Source organism: Acartia tonsa, chromosome 9 (assembly GCF_053477335.1).
Source record: "Acartia tonsa isolate MP-2025a chromosome 9, ASM5347733v1, whole genome shotgun sequence".
NCBI lineage: Eukaryota > Metazoa > Arthropoda > Copepoda > Calanoida > Acartiidae > Acartia > Acartia tonsa.
The window spans coordinates 49,313,674-49,335,141 of record NC_137268.1 but is presented as its reverse complement, the minus strand read 5'-3'; the positions used below and the strand labels follow the sequence as shown (position 1 = coordinate 49,335,141).

General features: G+C 39.3%; 1 protein-coding gene across 1 annotated transcript; it reads right to left on the bottom strand.

The window, feature by feature from the left end:
- Positions 1-1,897: 1,897 nt before the first annotated feature.
- Positions 1,898-15,303, bottom strand: LOC145327934 (uncharacterized). Its single transcript, XM_080171462.1, has 7 exons — positions 15,261-15,303; positions 14,065-14,134; positions 13,073-13,102; positions 10,077-10,231; positions 9,713-9,784; positions 9,490-9,534; positions 1,898-2,151 (listed from the first exon to the last, which is right to left on the bottom strand). Exons 1-7 carry the CDS (start codon positions 15,293-15,295, stop codon positions 2,049-2,051), a joined length of 510 nt encoding a protein of 169 aa, XP_080027588.1. The 5' UTR covers positions 15,296-15,303; the 3' UTR covers positions 1,898-2,048.
- Positions 15,304-21,468: the final 6,165 nt, after the last annotated feature.

Sequence of the window (21,468 nt, the reverse complement as noted above, 5' to 3'; positions counted from 1 at the left end):
AGTAGATGAAATGAGAGCTGATGGTAACGCTAACATTGATTCTGTTGCAGGTTTGGCTACTAGAATGGTTGAGTTAGATGCTCGGTTGGCTAACCTGCAGGATCAGCAACGTATTTTGAATCAGGAAAGGGTGAATTTTGGGAAGTAGCTAGTGTCGATGCTAGAAAGGATTCGATCCCAAATTTTTTGAAGAGATTGGAGGCTTCTTGTGGTGGAGGTGAATGGCTGTTGTGTTGTTTGAGAAAATCACAGTTGCTAAGTGGAAACCAGTTTATAACTAAGTTTATAACTAAGCTAAGGTCAACTGGCTGGTATGGTTATATCGTTTGTGGTGTTGTAGCATTGGGCTACCAAAACTGGTTGAAGAGAAAGAACTGGTTGGTATGGTTATATCATTTGTGAGATGTTGATGGATTGATGGATAATGATGGATTATTGGATATGAATGATACTACTATGGTTGGTATGGTTATATCATTTGTGAGATGTTGATGGATTGATGGATAATGATGGATTGATGGATATGAATGATACTACTATTATCAAGAAGAATCTGGCAAAAGAAAATGAATATTATGATCAAGAATTGTTTTTTATGTGTGTTAATTCATAGTTTTTATTATATGTGTTATTTGATCTATATTATGTGTTAATTTGAAGTTTATTTGTATTTTTTATTTGTCAAGGCATTAGTAGTCTCTGCTGACTCTATGTTGGTTAGAGATTTACGTTTAGTTTTTAGTGTCATTTTTTTTAAATGATAATTTTGAAATGTATGAAAAAATTTTAAAAAATATAAAAAAAACATAAAGAATAAAAAGAAAAAAAAAAAATCAATATGACAGGTGTCATACAGATATATAGATCTGAACAATATATATAAAAAAAAAAAAAAAATTATTATGACAGGTGTCATACAGATCTAGATCATTATTTAGTTGATAAGCATTCAATGCTACATATAAAATATTTTGTGAAATAAAATGTAATAACATATTTGTTTATGGATCCGTTGATTTTTATACTCAATATGTAATGCTACAATTTTGAAATTTATGTTTCATTATTAAGTCGGGGAGAAATGTAATATAAAGCACATTTCTCTCTGCCTTAAGAGAAATATGTACTTGATTCCAAAGCAACAAAATCGCGACAAACAACCTTGAGTTTTTAGGGAATTTGGTCTGTTAACTTTAAAATGGAATAAACCCCAAGAAGGAACAGCTATGATTTTAAGAAAATCAGTTCCTGGCCCTCCAATGTGTATATTTGATGGCCATATAGTCCGTTTTTATGGTAGGTTTTGTCAAACTTCTTTTGCCTTGAGGACCACTGTGATTGACAAATATAGCTTTAGTCTTGTGTCACCTTTCTCGGAGCAAGGTTGTTTGCTCTGCGATTCGGCACAGACCTAAAGTGATTAAAGTGTAATATTAACTATCATATCTATTTTTATATGTTTATATGTAATTGGATTAATACACATTATTAGTAGATTTAACTGTTTGTTCTATTATTACTACACGTCATGATTATGCGGTAACTCCGAGTGGATGAAAATTGAACTTAAAATTTTAAAATCATTTTGATTTAAAGATCAATATAAGGTGCACAAATCTGGACCACATCTAGCGCGCCCCGGTCTGGCGCACAACTAAGTGATTTAAAGATCCAGCTCTGGTGTTAAGTGCCATAAAAAAGAAATAAAGATATGGGATTATTATAACCAATTATCATTACAAAATCTTTATAAACCGGAAAATCACATAGTCCCCCATAGCATTACAAACGGACAGACAGATAAAGTGAGTTATAGAGTAGCTTCGTTACTAAAAAGAAAAATTGAAGCAACACTTCTAAAAAGAATAAGACATACAGAAACAAGCAAACAATAGAATAATTAGAACAGAATTTATTAAATAATGCATTACATTTAATTATCAAATATACATAATAAATCATAATAAAAATTGCATAGCAAGGAGTAATAAAGCCTTTGAGAAGGCCGTAAATTTACCCTTTAATTGATTTCATTTACACTGAGCATCCTATCCAAATATAGAGAGTAAATCACCAACAATGTTTCTTCTTCTTGTGTTACAATCTGTGGGACATATAAGTCGTCTTCCAGACCTTATTCTCTTACAGCACCTTAAATCATTTTTCATAATAGAACATATAGGTGAAGAGGAAAAATTATTAAATCAAGAAATGAATAGGATATACAAGTGAAATTGACTTCCTACTAGCATTAAAGAAAATAATTTTAGGTACTTATGGCTGTATGATTGATCTTTAAGACCCCTAAAATGTTTTAATCATTGAAATAAAACTTTATATTCTAAAGGTTCTAAAGATTCTAGAATGAAGATTGTACAGTTTTAAATCAATGTTAACAAAGTCTAAGTTTAAAAAGTTATGCCTTTCCCAATCCTTTTTTTCTTCAAAGTTTAATAAATTTTATTTTTCACCAATCAACTTATACTTACAGAAACCACCTTCTGTGGAAGGCAGTTTGCTCTTGTACATTGTAAATATTAGTTTGGTTAAAAAATATCTCTTTAAACAGTGCTTATGTGGTATCCGCCTAGGATAAAGGGCAGACACCAAAGTTCAAATGACTACGGCAGTGTGAACAGACGTGGACACCTATACTATAGAGAAGCTACGCTTCTCTAGCAATCACTAAATAATAAACAGAGTCTATTCAGTTGTTTCTTTATTGAGGGTCTAAGGATTACTAACGTTATATACAACAAACAATAACTACACAGATAGGAATAAATAATCATAAATAAAATCAATATAATACATATACAATAGTCAGTTTGGGCAATAATGATCCCCCATCCCTGGAAAGGGTGGGGGGAGTTAACAATACAGCTTAACCATAATAAGGCTGTCAGAATCTATCATTAATTGTAGGCATAGGGAGGGGGTCGGCAGACCCCTTCCCCAGGACTCGGGGGAGGGCCCTTGGCCCTTCCCCGAACCCAGGTCAGGGTAGCCATAGGCATGGCTCACGGTTGCCGAATACCACAACTCTCCCCTCGGAAGGCTGGGAGGGGGTCTCCCTGCCAGACTTCCGACAGTGGTTGAGGCCTTCGGCCTGCTCCTTAGGGCTAAGTTATATACAAACGATAATGATTCAATGGAATCCTAGTGGTGATTTTCAGGGCTGATGGGCTCCCAACGTGGGATAGAAGGTAGAGGCTGGCTTTTGTTGGACACGTAGCTCGGCGCCAGCAGGTGTCAGGTTGGCGTGGGGCACAGCCGCTGCGGGGCCGGTCAGTAACGGGGCATTCTGGTTGTTGTTGGCAGCGGCTGGGGCACTGGCTACCAAGTTGACCGTCTGAGCGACAGCCTGGCCTCCCGAGGGGCCGCGGGGCTTTCCAGAGTGTGGTCCAGGCCTGCCTGGGCGGTCATTCCCACTATCGGCTGATTGCATGGACACCATTTCCTCGGCTGCTTCCCGGCCGATAGGAATGGCATCCCAGTCTACTGAAAAGTCCCGGGACTTGGCATGGGTGAGTCTGGCTCTGGCCAAGGCCTTACGGTACAAGGTTGGGTGGTACAGGAACACTTGTGACATCGCATTCATGGCGGCCCGTACACCTCCTTGTGCGGCTGCCAGGGAAATGATGGTTAAGTCCCCCAGCAGTTTGAGAATCAACAACAGCAAACACAGTATGGCTGCGCCATCTCCCCACTCGTGAATAGCTTGTCTGAACCCAGCCCAGACATCCAGGGCGGCTTCTCCTTCCTCCGCCAGTTGGTCGATATCGTAGGACACGATCCCATGGTCTCCGGTGGCCGAACAGCTACCTTGCTGAACGCATGAGCCATAAGACAGGCCGGTCAGCATGGCGGCCTTATACGCTGGGAACGCTAGCAGCTGCTGCCAGTCATTCAGCTCAGCCTGCGAATACAAGCCTCCCGAACTAAAGTCATCCAAGGGTTCTGTCAGCAGCTGCTTGGGCGTATCCAGCGGGGGTGGCCTCTTCTTAGGTGCGGGGGTTAGCTCTATCCAGCCTTCCTCCGCGTGCACCGTTAGGGGGTAGGTGGAGGAGCAGGGAATCTTGGTGGCGTGGCCGCTATACACCTTTGTCACGGCATCTACGAATCCTGTGGGTTCCACTGGCACTTTGTCCCAACATTCATTGCTCTCACGGACAACATATTTGTTGCGTTGGCAGGTAAGCTGGAGCAGTACATCTCCCCTCAGCACAGAGAAAGTGCTCCCCTGGACACGCACCGGGTGGGCCTGGTCTAGTTGCTGGAGCTTCCAGCAATTGGCCGCTACTTCTTCTGCCGCGGTGCTTCTCATTCGTGTCTCCAGGGTAAATCCAATGTAACCTGCATGTATCTGGGCCTGCAGGGGGACATCCACATCCCTGGCCGATACTCTGGGCAGCGCTGCCGCGGCCGGGTCAGCTGCCACGAACAATGCTGGGTGGTTGGTGGCATGGGCCTCAAAGTCGCAGTTCACTATTGAGGTGGGGGTGGTCATGTTGATGAAGAATTGGGCTTGATGGTCAACCAGGAACGCATCCATCACTAAGCTAGGCTGGAGGCTGCGGATCAGCCTCAAGGGGCAATCTCTCCCCAGGTGGTCCCACACATAGGTGGCCTCCCCAGTGATGCAGGACAGCTCAGAATGGGGACATTCTAGGGTCAGGTGGTCAGATTGGGACTCCACCCGTCCATTCTCCACTACATAGGTCTCTTCCTTGACCAGCAGCCGTCGTTCCTGGAGCACTAATTCATTGCGGTACAGCTGGCCCTCAAAATGGACATCCTCCCCTTCACAACCCACCCCCTTGGGGCTGTTGACCAAGGCGCCCACCATATCGAGGGTGAAGAACAGGGGATGGTTCAGCTGGAACGTCAGTGGCTGGGTCTTGCCTGGCAGCGTGTAGACTCGGTTCCTGGCCAGGTCTCGGCACGTTTCTGGATCAATCTTGGTTGGCCTCATGAGGGTGGGGACCGAGGTCACCTTGAGGTGACCCCATACCCCACACCTAAATGTCCACTGGGACACGGTGAGCTGACAGCTATATCCTGTTGTTTCCCTAATCTTGACTTGCTGCAGGACATGTACCTCATGGCCCAAGGGCACCTCCTGGTGTAGCGGTTCCGTGCTACACATCTTCTCCTTGTTGTAGGCTGTGACATGGGTGGGGTTGGCACAGTCCCACCCTACCAGGACGTAGCTAGTTGTAGGCCACACGGCTGCGAGCAGTAGTCCCCACAGAACCATCCACCAGTGTGAGAATCTACCAGACAGCCATCAACCTCGCGCACGCGGCTGGGGATCTTCGGCTCGGACCACGGCTGCTTCTTGGGGCTGGACACGGCTGGGTTGCTGCTGGCTAGATACAAATTTCCATTGAGCGTTATCTTTGGGTGCCCGGGGCATCCCGATACCCTCCCCAATGACAGACTGACAGGCGACTGGCGCCTGCCTGGGTGTTGGCTCCCCTAGCCCCAAGGGGTCCCTTCCCTTGTCCATAGCATGCCCAGTGGCATGGGGCTGGAGTGCGTGTGGCACAGGCTCGCCCTGGATTACGTCCCTCCCCTGCCCTAGGAACTCAGGTGCATGTGGCACAGGCAAGTCCTTATATCCCCAAATTTCAATCTCCCCAGCCTCTGGTGCGGGAGGCACAGGCAAGGCTGGAGGGTTACAATACTTTGGATACAATACATTTGTCAAATTTAACTTATCCTGGCTCGGTTGGGAATGGTGGGCAGCTGGGTTCCCTCGGCTGGCAGTGGGCGCTGGATGGTGTATGGCTGGGCTCTCCCTACGGGCTGGTGGCGCTGGCTGACTGGGGGTGACGGATGTCACCCCTTCCTCTGGGGCTGCTGGCTCGTTCCAGGATCCAGGTATCTCGGTGGCGGCGACGGCGACGGCACCCCCCAGTCATCGCAGGTGGCGGCGCCGGATGGCGCCCCATACATCGACTCCGATGCGCTGGCTAGCGCCTCCTGCCTCTCTCGTTCAGCGGCCGCCAGGGCCTCTCCGTACACCGTCTCAGTGGCGCTGGGTAGCGCCCCTCCACTCTTGCTGGGTAGACTTGGTCTGGCAGGCCCCATCATGTTGAGGCTGAAGGGTTGGGGCCTCAGGACTTCTGGCTCGGCGATGTTGTTGGGCTGCACGAACTCCGGCCCCAGGTGGTTGAGGCTGAAGCCCAGGCCAACCCGGTTGGGTTCAGCCGCTCCTCCCAGTACGTTGATTCTAGCTGGGACGGTTCCAAACTGCGGCATTCCGTCGGCTCGGCCCGCTGCGTTGGGGGCGGCTGCTTGCTGGGGTGTTGCTGGGGGCGCGCTCCCTTCCATGTTGGCTACTCTGCTGGACTTTCCTGGGGGAGCGCCCTTGTCAGCAGCGCGCCTCCGGCCGGCTACCTGGTCCCAGTCGGCTCTGCACTCGGCCGCCGTATGGCCGGCATAGTGGCAACGGTCGCACTTGGCAGGACGGTCACGGCGTGGCTGGGTGCGTCTCTCTTCTAGGCTAACCTCCATAGGCGTCGGACAGTCTCGGGCTCGGTGGCCTTTCCCATGGCAGCGGTAGCAGCGACCTGGCATCTTGTCATCTGGGGCGACCTTTCCCATCTGGTGGAGACCCGGAGCCAAGGCGCCAATCTCCATTGGCTCCAACTCATCATATTGGGGCAACTGGACGCTGGCTGATCCCGTGAGCCCGTTGGTGGCGTCCACTAGGCACATACCCTCCTTCAGCTGCTTGGTGATCATTGTGACGGTAAACATGGCTCGCCTCGTGTACTCAGGTACCGAGGCGATCTCATGACCCATCATTTCACGTTTCACATTAGCGTTACGAATGCCACGATTTAATTCGTCTATCAACAATTCAAGGTCCTCATGGCTATAGGCCTCCCTATACAATGCACACTTTGTGGATATGTATGCTTGTATAGGTTCTGTCGAGTGTTGCCTGTAATCCCTGAAGGCTTGCTTCAAAGTCTGGGATTCAAAGGCTGGACGAAATAACATTTCACACTCGGCCCTGACTTGTTCGTATGTCAAGGCTTGGCCTGCCTCGCCAAACAGATGAGAGGCCATCTCCGCCGCTTGCCCCGCCAGGGATAGTAAAAGGGCGTTGCGGCGGTTTAGTGTGTCATGGGGAGGCACACGGTAAGCCGCCCATGACATCTCGAGTCTCCGGATGTGGGAATTCCAGGATTGCTTGGGCGGTCCTCTATACTCCGGCAGGTTACTCAGCATCAGCTTGCGGTACTCGGCTGGAGCCGGCTGGGGATCATCCTGGAGCCATCCTTGGAGCTGGTCGCCTCCTGGCGCTTGCGGCTGCTCCATCGGGTCAAAGGTTCAGCGGCGGGACACAAAGTTTTAAGTCAATACTATAAATGGTTTACACTTGAGGCTTTCTAGCCTAGCAGCCAACACTGTTTATCACTAGGTTGGTAGTTTAACTACAAAGATTTAAATTAGATGTACCCAAAGTACTTGTCACTAGTTTTCTGAGTTGTAGAGTAGGCTGGTAGGGGTAGATAGCTGTTGAGAGTCTGAACTGCTGTCAGGAACTGATTGGGTTTTCCTTTATCACACTATAGATAGGAGGGAGAAGCTTGCAAGTCTTGTTTTCTAAAAATATCTCTGTTGGATGCTATTGAGTAGCTCTGCTCCTGTGTGTGTGTGTGTGTGCGTGAAATATCCTTTCCTTGCAACGCGCTTACGCACCGTCAGATTCGCGCACACAGGTAAAACGCGCACTTATCCCTCAACCCGCTCTCTCATTGGTCTGCTTTGTCTTATTCGTCCGTTGAATTTTGTTATGCGTCCCGAGCTCTGCTGCGCGACCCGTAAATGGCGCTCTGTTCTCCCGGTCGCTATCTCCACACCGTGGGCGGACTTATTCAAGTGTGGGTAGGAAGGGGGAGCGCGTGAGGGGATGGGGTAAAACCGTCCGTTCCCCCCTATGGGGAGGGGGGAGTGCTGTGGGTTTGAGGTAACTGTGTGGTGAGGTAATTGTGCCCTTTCCTTAATCCTGTGCTTATTTTTATGTCACCTCGATTGTATTTTCTTCAATGGATGGTGGGCCCCTCCCTTTCCGTTGGAATAAGGGGTGTATTTGTTGTGCTGAAGGCTTGGGGGGTTAGATTGTTTATCAATGCATTGTTATATTACATCTAGGTTCTATTTTTGGCTTTATCACAATACACAACAGATTTGCTTACCAAGCCTGTTCTATTTTTAGCTTTATCACAATACACAACAAATTGTTTGCCAATCCTTGCTCATAAATCTATTGTTCAGCCTTCACACTAGGGTGGTAATCCCTACAATGTGATATAATATCTGCTTTTCTAGATGGGTGGCTGCGCTGTAGCCTCTCAGGATACTTGGAGTTAACGTAGTTTTCTTCTGCTTGGTACACTACACTCGTATGTTCGCTCGCAGCTCGCAGCTATTTGGCTTGTTTCAGCCTGTCGGCGGCAGGGAATGTCCCGTCCTGCAGCGCTGTGTATCCGAATCCGGCTGGTGGCGGCAGGGAATGTCCCTTCCTGCAGCGCCGCTGGTTCGAATCCTGCTATCTCTTGCAGTAAATGTTGGCCTATTTTCAGCCGTTTACACTTAGTTGGCCTGTTTCAGCTCGTCCGCAGGCCTGTTTCAGCCCTTGAGCGCTCAATTCTCCGTTAGATGTCGGCGCTTCTCGCGGTTCTCCGTCAAGTTTCGCTGCTCTCCGCAGTCTCTCGTCCTATTTCGCTACTCTCCGCAGCTCGGGTTCCGCCACACTTAGTGGTCTTTCGCTAGATTTCGCTTCCACAACTGCCGGATGCAGAGTTAGACCTTGCTATCCAGGGTGGGTAATTCAGGTTGCTTGTGTCAGTTTTGCCAGTTTCACTGCTGGGAGTACCTTAGCCTCAGCTGCGCGTCTGCTCTACACTTGTGGTTTGCCGTAATCTCACACAGCTGTCACCAAAAGTTGTGGTATCCGCCTAGGATAAAGGGCAGACACCAGAGTTCAAATGACTACGGCAGTGTGAACAGACGTGGACACCTATACTATAGAGAAGCTACGCTTCTCTAGCAATCACTAAATAATAAACAGAGTCTATTCAGTTGTTTCTTTATTGAGGGTCTAAGGATTACTAACGTTATATACAACAAACAATAACTACACAGATAGGAATAAATAATCATAAATAAAATCAATATAATACATATACAATAGTCAGTTTGGGCAATAATGATCCCCCATCCCTGGAAAGGGTGGGGGGAATTAACAATACAGCTTAACCATAATAAGGCTGTCAGAATCTATCATTAATTGTAGGCATAGGGAGGGGGGTCGGCAGACCCCTTCCCCAGGACTCGGGGGAGGGCCCTTGGCCCTTCCCCGAACCCAGGTCAGGGTTGCCATAGGCATGACTCACGGTTGCCGAATACCACACTTACAGAAATTGACAAAATTGATAATAATTATTATTTTAAGTAAATGTTACTTACTGTCCTCTGTTGTTTCTACACTTCCAGTATTCTTGACAACCATATCTAAATACATTTCCAAATTTAATATTGCATATCTTCACATATAAATAAATTTACTTGTTTTATATGTAGTACAAAAATATATTATAGTTTATAATCAATTTGTAAATATTTTATATTTGAAGATTGATTCATTAAATGAATGTTAGGATATGATTTGTTTTCAAAAATGTTAATTTACCTTTTTATTGGTTGATTCTGCCTAACTACATTTCTCAGAGATGACACAAATCCCCCAAGAATTTTTCCAAAACTAAATGATGAAGATCAATTTACATAAACAAAAATGAATATTTAGGTTTATGTGAAAAAAAAATTACAATTTAAATTAAAAAATATTTTACAAAATTTGAATTTTTGATTAAATTAATACAGAAGTATATAATACAGAGTTATGAATTTTGTGTATGTGTCCTAAAGAATTTTCACACTTCTCTCCTCTTTCTTTCTGGACTTTTGAATTGGGACTACCTCTTCCCTTCTGGAGGCTTAGCCCATAGAAATAAGGGGCAACCGAAATTCTATATTAAAAGTAGAATACTTACTCATTTGAACTGCCTCCTAAACTTTGACTGTTTGAGGAATAAGAATTGTCAGTGTATGAGGAAGAGCTTGGACTTCTATGTGAATCTGACTCTTGACTATAGGTAGACGAAATTACTATATTGTTTTGATTAGTATCAAAACTGGTGGAACCTCCCTAAAGAAAATCTGATATTTATACTTCATAAATTTGTTGTTAAAGGGAGTGTGAACGTAAAAATTTCTCATCTGATTTTCAAATCTTAACATTTTCTAAGCACATTTCACTACACTGATCAAACAAAAACGTCCTATTAACAAAAATATCCAGGAATAATGCCTTGATTTTATGGTATTTTGGGAGGGAAAAAGGAAAAAAACAGGGAAAATTTGAACATTTTTATTTCTTATAATGTTTGTAGGGATATTTAACGTGTCATATATAGTTGAAACAATTTACTTACTGTTAAGGATTTATTTTATGCTATAAAATTGCCAATTAGTTTTTTTATAACGTAGTAATTAGCTAATAAAGACCTATTTTAAATTCGTATTATCGACAAAAAAATACCTCACTGTCTACAAAGGGTTGAATATCATAGGTTATTTAAAATAATAATATCCTTTTTTATTGTGTTGGACAATAAATAACCCACTTTGGAGAATTAGTTTACACTTTTATCAGACTGTTCATAAAGAAATATTGCGTCTTTATTTTTTACAAATTTGTAATTAAAGGTGGGCGAGAGATGGGCCATCTAAAGTAATTTGGATAATAATAAAAAACCTGTTTCTGGCTTTGTTATTGTATTTGGTTTTCAATAAAAAATATTGCTTATTTTATCAATTTCTAAGTAACTATACATTGTTTTAAAGCAAGGATTATGTTAAAAGTCAGCTTAAACTGTTTTTAACCTATTTTTGAATGGGGGGTCAAAAATATACTAGGACACCTATAGAATCAGACTGCAGAGCCCAAATTTGAATTAAGTCCCAAATAAACTTTTTTTGGGGGATTTAAAAATTAATTTTTAGTGTTGCTGTAATCATTTTGACCGAAGCAAAAGCTTTTTTCTACTTCGGGTAATATTGTGGCTTACAGAACATTTTTATATAATTCACTTTATATTGATACAATAAAAAAAACATTACTCTGTTCATTGGAAATAATTTTTTTTCAAAAAACAATTAATTTCATTGAAAATCTAACATTTACAATAAAACAAATAATTCTGAAATCTAACCAATAAGAAGTCGTGTTTTATATAATTCTTTACAATTCAAAAAAAGAGTGTTTTCACAAAGTGACGTATTTCCAATGTAGTTAAATATTTTTTATTTAATTAAAATGAAAAGAATGAAAACCATACACATAAAAGATACATACTTTTTAAAATTATTTTAAAAGATAAGTTTGAATAATCTTATTTTATAACACATTTGTATATGTGACAAAAATAAATTTGTTGTATTGCATAAACATTTGTTGTCATTTAACCCTTTACAGCCATTTTTTAAGTTTTTAAAATAAGTGAGAGAACACAAACATGTTAATGTTAATTCGTTGATATATTATAAAGAATTAACTTTTTCGTGAATTTTTATAGTAAAATCATAAGGCCTAATTTTACTCTATACCAGAATACAATATTTATGAATCAAAACACTCTAAAAGCTACGAATTTTACCCAAATAAAAAAAAACCTTTTGCTTCAATCAAAATGATCACGGCAACAGTAAAAATTAATATTTAAATCCCCCCAAAAAAGTTTATTGGGGACTTAATTCAAATTTAGGCTCTGCAGTCTCATTCTACTGGTGTCATAGTATATTTTTTATATACGTTTTAAAAATAGGTTAAAAACAGTTTAACCGTTAGGAAAAATCTAGAACTATGTGAAAAAGTTTAATTTTAGCTATAATGGGAGAAAAAAGCAATTTAATGCACATTTTATATAATACAGAAAATTTCTTCCTTTCCCTGTACCTTATAAAAATCGTCGGAAAAAGCCGTTTTTTAAGCAAACAAAAGCGCGTTTTGCTCAATCTGTGAGATATTATGAATGAGATGATGTTAAGATTTGATATTAAGATGAGAAAAATTTACGTTCACAGTCCCTTTAATAAAGATTTGGTAGCTTTACAAAGTGTCTCAAAATCAGCCATATGACGTCGTAAAAATAAGGGATTATCCATCTACCTTATATTATTTTATATAATGATAATTGCATAAATCCCTTCTTAAAAAGTTAATTGAACAGAATCAAACTTTAAATAAAGAGAAAAGTTAAAAAATAGATTTTTCAAATGATTTCATGGGTACACAATCTTACACCCAAATTTGCATATTTTTAGTATTTTCGATAATTTTTCATAAAATACTTGGGCTTGTAAATAAGTTGTTTCAATATCTTAGGTCGAAAAGGTCTTTTTTTGCAAAAATTTTTAACAGAGTTATGTCTGTATACCAGATCAAACATATAAAAAAAACTTACGGCCTTTATGTCCTTATGCAAATCAATAGGTTTTTGTAAGAAAAATATTTCATTTCTTAACTAATAGACCTTAATAAAACAATTTAAAAACAAATTTAACGGGTAGAAAATACTAGAAGCATAAAACAAGGATAAAAGCGAAGCTCTAAAATCAAAAGAATGGATAAACGAACAATAACTATTGTAATAAGCAGAACATTAATTTGTAAGTCTAAACAAAATTGTACATAAATTTATTTCAAATTTGCACAAATACAAGATACAGTAAAAGGATGTACTTTTATTTTTAGGATTTGATTTAGAGATGTCTTGCTTAAAATACTGTACCTTGTTGTTACAATAATCAGATTGATAAGCAGAACATTAAGTTTCAAATCGATAGGACAATTCCAACATACCTAAATTAATAAAAGGACCATCTGCAATGGACGGATGGTTGGATGTTAGGATGTATGGATAGACGTAAGGACGGACCAACCCTGTTTAAAAAAATGCTTTGCTTTTAAAAATTATTATTTATTTACTATTGGTTTGGTGAACTCTAGTCCCTCTGGCTGAAAAAACATATAATTATTACAATAATGGAATAGAACTGAAATATCAAAGTTTTAAAAAATGATTTAAAAGTTATTTCTCGCATAAACGGCTTTCCCAGGATATAGAATGTACAATTATGAGATTAAAACTGTTTTTTTAGCCCTGAGGTGCCGAAGGCACCGGCTAAAAAAGCTGGATATAAAACAATGCTAGACATAGTTTTTTCGTATGGATGAGAACCGGTTCCCATCCACCGGATTCCAATGAATACAAGAAAATAAATATTAAGCCATTAGTGCCGAACCGGGCATTAAAACCCGGTTCCGAAAATGAAAAAAAAAACTGTTTCCGGCTTCATAATTGCATCATTCTCAGTATGAATCCCCCTTCTACTACCCTAGTCTTCATTTCCCCCTGGAGCAGGCAGTTTAGCTTACTTCCGTTTGCCGGTATAGCTCAACAAAATTTGAAAATCATGAAAATTCAAAATACCCCTTCTAACTTTTTTGTTTTTATGTAAAGTCGCTGATTTTTTTCGTGAAATCTAATGTTTATTGACAAGTACATCTATTTGTAAATTCGTTTTATTCAAATTATTATTTTTTATATGATTTGTAAATAAATCGCTTTGTATATTACTTGTAGCTCTATAGATTACATGAGGTTGTGTAGTTTTCAATTATGGATCGTATCAAAGTTCTAAAAAGTGTTCATCTCACTTTGGGCATTCAAAAATTACATTTTTTAATTTTTAGTCGAAATAACTGGGTTTTTACTACAAAACCGGGTCATAATGCCTGGTTGGTATTTATGGCCAGGCCGAACCGGGTTTTTTTGCAACTTTCTTGTGCACGCCACTAGAGCAAAACAAAAAATTGGAATTCCGTTTTTACCATTATAAAGCTTCCCTGAGATTTTCAGCTCGATCGGCCCATAAAAGTGGCGCTCGGCACTAATGGGTTAAATAAAACACACGTACCGAATATGTAAGTTGCGGATATTGCTGGTATTTTCTTCTATAAGAAAAAACCAAAGTTGGATTCATAAACCTAAAATGTAAAAGAAAAATTACGTCCATTAATTTTTGGAGGCATTTATTAAAATTTCATTGATGGAGCCAGAGTTAAGTGGAGTTGCCCCACATTGCTGATCTAAATCTATTGATTCGGATAATTAATCAACTTTCAATTATTTATGATGATGAAATTTAAGGTGTTGATTTTGTTAAAATGCTTAAACTGTCAAACAGAGATACTAGTAAATAGTAAGTGCATAGATATAAAGAGGTTCTTAAATTCTGTTAGACAGAAAAGATGGAAAAGCAAATTGCATGATTTTGTTCAAAACAATTCATATTCAATATTCTATTTTAAAATCAATTAGTGTGTTCTATCTAGCTCAGTCTCTACTATAACAATCTAATATGCGTTATAAAAAAACTTCATTCATTCCATAAAAAATGGAATAAAGGTCTTATCAATTTGGTTGATGAGAGTTTAATAAGGATTATTGGAGCACTATGATTTTTAAACACTCTAAGATTGGAGAACTCGAGCTCAATTATAGATGCTTATTTCCTATACAGAGCAGTCAAGGATCTTCTATAATACAAAGTAGAACGATGTCTGTCCGTCTGTCTGTCTGTCCGTCCATCTGTCTGTCCGTCCGTCCCTTAAGATCTCGGTAACCACTGAACCGATCAGATTCTACTCCTGAGGGTATATACCTATTGGTCCTGTGGTGGTTTTAAGCTATTTTCTTGGGGGGTGGGACATCCCTAACCCCCCCCCAAAAAACAAAAAAATTTTGCTCTGATACAGGCTGCCGCAGGCTGCCCTTTATTATTTTTTATTCTAGCATTTATTTTGAATGAAAGAATAGCAACATTCTCTCACTAAAAACAATAAATATGAATTTTTTTTATCACCTCTTGGGGCAAAGCCCCTAGAGGCTAGGGGCGAAGCCGCTAGTGGTTCAATAAAGTAAGTTGTGCTAAAAAGTTTCTGTGAAATAAAAGTTGACGCAAATACAGATACTAAATAACAAAGATGACAACATTCATAAAGTTAAAAAATCAAGTAGTCAGACAATGAACAGTAAAACTTTTAGAGAAGTACTAAAATATTTTTTAAAAATTTTAGATATATGAGTTGTTTTTATTTATAATTTACTCACCCACAGAAAAAGAGAACTACAAATAGTTTCATCATTTATCCTGAAAAAGAATATATTTTCTCGTATTCATTTGAATCCGGTGGATAGGAACCGGTTCTCATCTATCCGAAAAAAACTATGTCTAGCATCGTATTATATCCAGCTTTCTACGAATATAAAAATGTAGAATCATAAGATTAGAACCAGTTTTTTTAGCCCGTCGTGCCTTCGGCACCTCGGGGCTAAAAAAACTGGTTTTAATCTTATAATTGTACATTCTATATCCGCGGAAAGCCGTTTATAATACGATGAAAGAAATAACTATTACTTATTTAGTAAAATCTACAATTTATCTTTAAAAAATACTCATATGCGCCCCCACTCCCTTTCAATAATTTTAAAAATATTCTCAAAGTTTATAAAAAAATAAAATACTTGTCAGATCTTTCAGGGTTACCTTTCTTTCCAAGATTTTGTCACCAACTGCGATGGTCAAAATTTTTCAAAAGAAGAGAAACTTCTAGCAAAGGGTGCACTGAACCTTTATGTTGTAAAAAATAGGATGACAACCTTCATTAAAGCGAAGCGCAACAAATCTAACAGACAAAAGAACATGAACAAACACATGGCGACCGCTCGTATACCCTTATACAGCCAAGGGGCGTGTCAAACTAAAAAAGTCCAACACCTGTAAGTAATACATACATATAAAGCTCGCCCTTCCCCCTGAACCCCATTCCATTTTGATCTAATGGGGTTTAAAAATCTTAAAATGTTAAAATTTCATAGTAAAACCCTGTACATACACGCTATTGGTTGATATGCTTTCTAGTTTGTACAAATGTACAGGGGCGTCCAAGCTTTATTATTTGGGGAGGTAACATTTTAAGGGGTGGGTAATTTGTTTTTTTCAGGGGTAAAATGGCGAAAATTATTTTAACCCCCCCCCCCCGAAATGGGGGGGGGGATACCCCCTCCAAAGGTAGGGGTAAATTTTAAATGGGGGGGGGGGGAGGGTAAAATGAAAAAAAAATTGGGGGTCGATTTGACTAACTAACCCTAATTGTATATAAGCTGAATTTGGCTTTTGATAAGTATATTTTAAGGTGCTTGACCTGAAAATGGCCGCATAGAAAGCTTACCGCGCAGTTTTAAAATTCTCCAACGATCTATATCTTATGTTATAATGGATATAGAAAATTTAGATATTGTGTCAGGGGAATTTTTGTCGTCAATTTATGTTGCTTACATAGTCCTTTGATATTGGTCAATACGTTCCAACATGGTCAGGGGAGGGGATGTGGTAAAGTCATAAGATGGTGGTATCGTTATATTAGCAAGCTGTGAGAAACATTTTATCACTGTATTAGTTATTTCTCGCATCGTATTATAAACGGCTTTCCGCGGATATAGAATGTACAATCTTATCATTGTACATTTTTATATTCGTAGAAAGCTGGATATAATACGATGCTAGACATAGTTTTTTCGTACCACGGGGCTAAAAAAACTAGTTTTAATCTTATGATTGTACATTTCTATATTCGTAGAAAACTGGATATAATACGATGCTAGACATAGTTTTTTCGTATTCATGAGAACCGGTTCCTATCCACCGGATTCGAATGAATACGAGAATAGTTATTCTCTCACAATATCCATGTATTGAATATCCATTTACCGCATGCCAAATGCTATAAGATAAATCTTTAGGGACCTAAAGGGATAAGACTATGGTCGATAAATTGATTTACATCCCCAATGATAATACACAAATCTACAATATTACAATAAGTGGTTGAAACGTTTGGACACTAAACTTGATAAACCAACCAATCAAAATTCATTAAAAGTATACAAAGTTGTTAAGCCAACGAATTAGAATTAGTGTTGGAAGCCCATTGTCCCCTTTCTCTCTCTGCAAATCATCTCTTATTATCCTATTATATAAAGAAGTAAGCGTTTTTTGTCTGTCCCGAAGGATCTCGCTAACCGCAGAACCGATATTGTTCTCCATTACAGTGAAGCTTCTTATAGGTCCTGGGAAGGTTTTAGACTATGTGCTCGCCAGGATGGAGATATTCAAAAAAATTCCAACTCTCAGTTATGTGTCATACCCATTTCCAGGGCGATTTCTCCACCCCAACAAAGAAAACCTTACCAGGACCTATGAAAAGCTTCATTGTAAATGAACACTCAACTTTAAGAATCAACAAATCAGTGATACCACGTTAAGTATAAATTGTTCTTGTTAATCATATTTCCTTTAACCTTATACATTTTGAATGTATGTATAATGCTAACTTTCTAAATTACGTTGTCAGTATAAAAATTCGGTGAATACCCGAAAATCTATTTTTTTTGTCCACAGCTATATGTATTGTGTATATGAAATATGGCTATATTTTTAGAGAGAGATAGGGGACAATGGGCTGTTTATTATACTAGTACCCACCCCAAAGTTTTATATTAACGTTTTTTATTCGTTCGCTGAAAAACTTTGGGTACTTTTGTAAATTTTAATTGGTTGGTTTATTAAGCTGAGTGTTCAAACGTTTCACAACCACCAATCTTACGCTACAGAAGGGGTAATATTTGTATCATCATTGGGGATGTAACTCAATTTATTGGGCGTCTTATCCCTATTATATTATATAATAAAGCCTAAAACCATACCGGGATTAATGTAAATCTTGCCTACAAGGGATAACTCAATTAGTTCTGTAGTTTTCCAAATCTTAATCTTCTGAAGTAAAAACAAAAATTTTAAAATTGAAAAACAAATTTCCAAGAGGATATTACCATTGATTTTTATTCTACTATTGTCTATAATTCTATATGATACACTAACGGGTGCGCCCCTAGCATAATGGAGCTCTATATTCAAAGGGATTTTGAAGGGCAGAAAAATAACCTAAAACCCAGACTTATTAATGAAAATAAAATAGCCTAAAACCATCTAAGGACCTTTAAGAAGCTGCGTTGTAAAGGAGAACCATGTAGGTTCAGCAGTTATCAAGATCCTTCACTACAGACAAAAAAGGCTTACTACTTTATATTATACTAGCGGCTTCGCCCCTAGCCTCTAGGGGCTTTGCCCAAGAGGTGATAAAAAAAAATTATTGCGAGAGACCATAAAGGACCATGGAAACTCCTTCAAAAAAAAAAAAAAAAAAAAAAAAAAAAAATGGGGGGGGATTTTTTGGTTTTTGGGGGGGTTGGGGGTGTCCCACCCCCCGAGAAAATAGCTTAAAACCACCACAGGACCAATAGGTAGATACCCTGAAGAGTAGAATCCGATCGGTTCAGTGGTTACCGAGATCTTAAGGGACAGACAGACAGACGGACGGACAGACGGTCAGACGGACAGACGGACAGACAGACATCGTTCTACTTTGTATTATAGACTAGTGGCTTCGCCCCTAGCCTCTAGGGGCTTTGCCCCAAGAGGTATAATAACATCTTCTATTACTTACCCAGCAGAACGGATCACAAATTTTCGCACCTACCCAGCAGGAAAACATTTTGTGATTAAATTCGCAAAATTCGTAAAATTCGTAAATTTCGTAAAATTCGTAAATTTCGTAAAATTCGTAAAATTCGTAAAATTCGTAAAATTCATAAAATTCGTAAAATTTGTAAAAAAAAAATGGGGGGGGATTTTTTTGTTTTTTGGGGGGTTGGGGGGTGTCCCACCCCCCAAGAAAATAGCTTAAAACCACCGCAGGACCAATAGGTATATACTCTGAAGAGTAGAATCCGATCGGTTCAGTGGTTACCGAGATCTTAAGCTTCAGACGGACAGACGGACAGACAGACGGACAGACAGACATCGTTCTACTTTGTATTATAGATAGCGGCTAAGTACCTAGCATCTAGGCGATCTGTATTCAAAGAGCAAAGAGGGACTAGAAAAATAGCTTAAAACTATCATAAGATTTAAATCTGAAAATAGTTAGCCTAAAACCATCACAAAAGCTAAATGAATCTTACCGAAAATAGAGAGCCCAATCGGTTCAGTGGTTGTTGAGATCTTAACCCCCATCCAGTTTTTTCTATCTCATTTTCTGTGTGTGAAAGATAAAGAGCCCAAACTGCGTGACTTTTTAAGTTTGGGTATGACACATAACCGAGAGTTGGAATTTTTTGAATATCTCCATCCTGGCGGGCACAGGATGCCAGCAAACCTGGCAGGGTCATCCAGGTAATAAGCAAAAATATTTTTTTGACTTAAAAAAAGCATTTTATCTTACCAAAATACTAAAATATCCTCTAGTAGTACATCCTCATATTAAATACAGGTGTTCAAGTCAATTTGAGGTTCCAGGTATGATCATGCAGGTCCTGATCCTCCAGGTCTCCAGAAATCTTTAAAAGGCTCCTGTGGCCGCAATTTTTGACTTAGAGACTTCAAATTTCAAACTTAAGCTTTTCTTACATGTCCACATAACGTATTAACATTTCATAAAGATCCGCCGCCGTTTTCCCGCCGACCGCCGACTGCGGCGGCTGGCAGCTGCCAAGTACAGCTGCGGCCGCTGAAATTTATATTTTGATATTTGAAATATAAAATTTACATAAAGATTAACATTTTCTGCAAAAAAATTTTTATTCTAGCTTCAAAAATAAAAAAATTACAGCCGTTTGAAATTTTTAAGTAAAAAAGGACCTAAAATCAAAGGTTGTTAAATAAAAGGGTGAAGGAAGCGAAAATTGACCTTGACTTACTTAAGGTCGGAAATTCATCATAACACAGGGGACTTACACAAAATTTTTCAGCCCTCTAGCTCTAATAGGAACTGAGATAACATGGGGGGGCGTTCAACGCCCCCCCCCCCTGACTGATTAAGGTGCGGCAAGGGGCCCGACTGTAAGGGGTTAAGCTTCAGATAAAAACCTTACTACTTTATATAATAGGAGGATGATTATATTAATTGGTTTCGAAACCATACTGAAAAAACCTGTCTTAAACATATTGTATTTTTTACTTTTTTTAATTTTTAAACAAGGATGGAAATATACTGAATAAAAACAAGGATGACAACATCCATAAGTAGCGAAGCACAAAAAATCGTGGATGGAAATACGTAAAAGTAGATTTAAAGTGTATTTATTAAAAACAAGAATAGATTTATTGGAGAAAGTAAACACGAAACCTTGTTTTATTTTTAATGATTACGACGGTCCAAGTAGATTACATAAAAGATTCTCATAACAATGGGAAAAATTATTTTGATACTAATGTCCCAAAAAAGTTTGAAAATTGGACTAAAAACACCAAATATATGGGAAAATGTGTAAAACATATAAAAATAGCCAAAAACCTGATAAAAGGCAGTCTGACCGCCATGGTTGTTTTCTTTAAACGACGGGAAATTTAATTTTGATATCTATAACTGAAAAAAATTTGAAAATCGGACCATAAACACTGAAGATATGGAGAATAATCTGAAAAAATACAAAAATAGCCTAAAACCTGCAAAAAGGCAGTCTGGCCGTCATGGTTGTTTTCTTTAAACGACGGGAAATTTAATTCTTATATCTATAACTGAAAAAATTTTGAAAATTGGACCATATACACTGAAGATATGGTGGAAATGTGAAAAATACAAAAATAGCCTAAAACCTGCAAAATGGCAGTTTGATCGTCATGATTGTTTACTGTGAACGACAGGAAATTTAATTTTCAAATCAATAACTGAAAATTTTTTTAAAATCGGAGAATTTTAAAATATGGAGAAAAATGTGAAAAATACAAAAATAGCCTAAAACTTGCCAAAAAGCGGTCCGACCGCCCTTGATGTTTTATAGTTAATTGTGCTCCTTAATAATGGGAATGTTGTCAAAAAATTTCAGCTGTCTATCTTTAATAGGAGCCGAGAAAATCATGTTTCCCCTATTCTGTCTCATGACGGACAGACGGACGGACATTGTGAATTATAGAGTAGCTTCGCTACTAAAAACAGTAACAAGCCCTTTTCACTCCACAGGGGGAACATAGGCCGCTGACAATTTGTCAGTGTTTCTGTAACTATGTGGCTTTTTATGGATATGGGATAGAGTTGTCAGCCCTAAGCCCTATGATTGCGGTGTAAAGCATCTAATTGCCAATCAGACAACCAACCCTTTGATTGCACGACCTTTGTCTGAGAAGTCCTAACTGTGCTTGGTAGTGAGTTGCGCCTGTTTTGGGCCAAGGCTTTCCCCGGACTCTAACTATTTATGTCAC

Bases quoted from the DNA above. Each gene is read 5' to 3' on its own strand.
- LOC145327934 (XM_080171462.1), bottom strand. From the start codon at position 15,295: ATGATGAAACTATTTGTAGTTCTCTTTTTCTGTGG. The intron at 10,232-13,072 runs GTAAATAAATAA...GATTTTCTTTAG, and splicing joins TAGAGTTCACCAAACCAATA to GGAGGTTCCACCAGTTTTGA. The intron at 9,535-9,712 runs GTAAATTAACAT...AAATGTATTTAG, and splicing joins CAGAATCAACCAATAAAAAG to ATATGGTTGTCAAGAATACT.